The 2,339-nt window shown below is 43.1% G+C and overlaps 1 protein-coding gene across 1 annotated transcript in view; it reads left to right on the top strand.

Moving 5' to 3' along the window:
• Window positions 1-875: 875 nt before the first annotated feature.
• LOC123966663 (basement membrane-specific heparan sulfate proteoglycan core protein-like) overlaps window positions 876-2,339 on the top strand; it is a gene marked incomplete at its 3' end in the record, with an annotated part of 7,446 nt that continues 5,982 nt past the window's right edge. Inside the window, exons 1-2 of the mRNA XM_046042802.1 lie at window positions 876-1,098; window positions 1,242-1,402. Coding sequence (XP_045898758.1) covers window positions 876-1,098; window positions 1,242-1,402 — 384 coding nt within the window. The remainder of the gene's footprint in view (window positions 1,099-1,241; window positions 1,403-2,339) is intronic.

Genomic DNA, 2,339 nt, shown 5'->3' with positions numbered 1-2,339 from the left:
ATATTAGGGATGCACCAATACCGATACCAGTACTCAGGTCTCGACCCGATACAGCGCTCATGTACTCGTACTTGTAGAATTACTCAGATACAACAGCACTCGATACCCTTTTACGGCAACGTGACCTTTCGCGTGAGCTAACGTTAACGTCTCCTCAGATGAGCAGGTAACGTCGGAAGAGAAGCAATGTCAGCCGTTTTGGAGATTCTTACTATAAGTGACGATGACAAAACTAGAGCAGACTGCAAAATATGCTCTCCTAAATTGTCAAGAGGAGGGGTGAAAAATAGCTCCTTTAACACAAACAATTTGATTAAACATCTAAAGAACCAACATACCACAGAGTTCAAGGAGTTTGCTAATGCTAGCAGCGGGAAACTACGACAACCAACGTTGAAGCAAACGCTGGAGAAGAGAGAGAAAATGTCCAGAGACAACCCACGGGCGGTAAAAATAACAGAAGCTCTTACCCAGTTCATTGCTCTTGATGACCAGCCGTTGTCAGTTGTAAATAATACTGGCTTTCGTCGTCTTCTTAGCGTACTTGAGCCAAAGTATGAAATTCCCAGCACACATCACAGACACTGCATTACCGAAGCTGCATGACTTTGCAAAAAAGCATATCAGCAACCTGTTGCAGGACATCTCGGCTTCACCACTGATATTTGGACTAGCAGTGTCAGCCCAATGTCTCTCATCAGTTTAACTGTGCAGTGGATTGATGGAGAATTTACTGCACAGTCGTTCTACAAGCAAAGCACTTTCGGGGTTCGCACACTGGCCAAGCCATAGCAGGTGCGTTTGATGATATGCTCCAGGCGTGGGGCATTCCGAAAAGCTCTGTTCACGTTGTGCTTCGGGACACTGCCAAAAACATGATAAAGGCTATGAGTGATGTTGGTCTCCATAGCCTGCCATGTGCCGCTCACACCATCCAGCTGGTTGTCAACGAGGGCCTTTTAGCTCAGCGAAGTGTTGCTGATGCGGTGGCAGTCGGACGTAGAATAGTTGGACATTTTCAACATTCTGCCTTAGCCTACTCCCGCCTGGAAGACATTCAGATGCAGCTCAACATGCCAATAAGGGCAGAAGCAGGCTGTGGGAATATTTGGGTCAGAATAAGAACTCCCAGACAATTTCACTGCTCACCAGTGGGCGCTTTTAGAAAAGACTTTATCTGTTCTTGCTCCATTTGAGGGGTTAACCAGAAAAAGTGAGCTCCTTTGATGCTTTGGCTTCAGATGTGATCCCTGCGGTCACTGTGCTTCAGAAACTTTTGACCAAAGAAACAGACGAGGACCATGGCATCAAAACAATGAAGGGAACCTTGTTTGCAGTCGTCAAGAGACGCTTCACGGACACGGAAAAAAACCCGCTCTACTGCATTGGAACAGTATCCGAGGTAAAGTGTGTGCATGAGTGTGATGATCATGTGATGAGAGAATGATATTATATGATATCAACCTAAATAATCAATTAAATTTATTAAGATATTTTCCGACATTCAGTTACTATTTCAAACGAGCTTGTCTGCCAACAGCTAAAATATAATTCTCTGATTAAGGTATAAAGATCGTTTTTTTTTCAAACAAAAACACTGCCACAGAGGCCAAAGAGATGGTGATGCAGGAGATACAGGAGATGCAGAATGTGTCTGGAGGACAAACAGGAAGATCTAGGGGAACCACCTGCAAGAAAAATACGCAAGGCCCAGGCCAGCAGCACTCTGGACAGTGTGTTTGATGAGATAGCAGATGCGCAAGCATCGACATCACTGAGCACTGCACCTGTGGGTGCTGCCATTCAGTTAGAGACATACCTTGGAGAGAACACAACTTCTCGGGAAGACAAACCACTTCAGTATTGGAGCGTTAACAAAGTGCGGTTTCCCACACTGGCCCAAATGTCACGCAGATACCTCTCAGCCCCATGCGTGTCACATATTGTGGATGAAAACAGAAACAGGCTCACAGCTGATAATGCAGAGAAGCTTCTTTTCATCAAAAAGAACCTGCCCCTCACTTTTCCAAAAAAGGCTTAATCCTCACAGACAGCACTTACATATGATAACATACAGTGTCCTTTCATTTGTTCTTCAACAGTTTGTATGTTTAGTTATTCTGAAATTAACTGTGTCCCAAGTTAAATTTATGTGAAATGAGTAGCAGACATCGCCGTGTTTCTTCAGAAAAAGTTGAATGTTAAAGATGTATTTGTTACAGTCAGGTGAGAACAAAACATGCATATATATATTTGTATACACACACACACACATACATATATATATATATATATATATATATGTGTATATGTATATCAAGTTTTCATTGGATTATTGT

Source organism: Micropterus dolomieu, unplaced genomic scaffold, assembly GCF_021292245.1.
Source record: "Micropterus dolomieu isolate WLL.071019.BEF.003 ecotype Adirondacks unplaced genomic scaffold, ASM2129224v1 contig_13939, whole genome shotgun sequence".
In the NCBI taxonomy this organism is placed as follows: Eukaryota; Metazoa; Chordata; class Actinopteri; order Centrarchiformes; family Centrarchidae; genus Micropterus; species Micropterus dolomieu.
The sequence above is the reverse complement of the archived record's forward strand: the minus strand, read 5'-3'. Positions and strand labels throughout refer to the sequence as shown.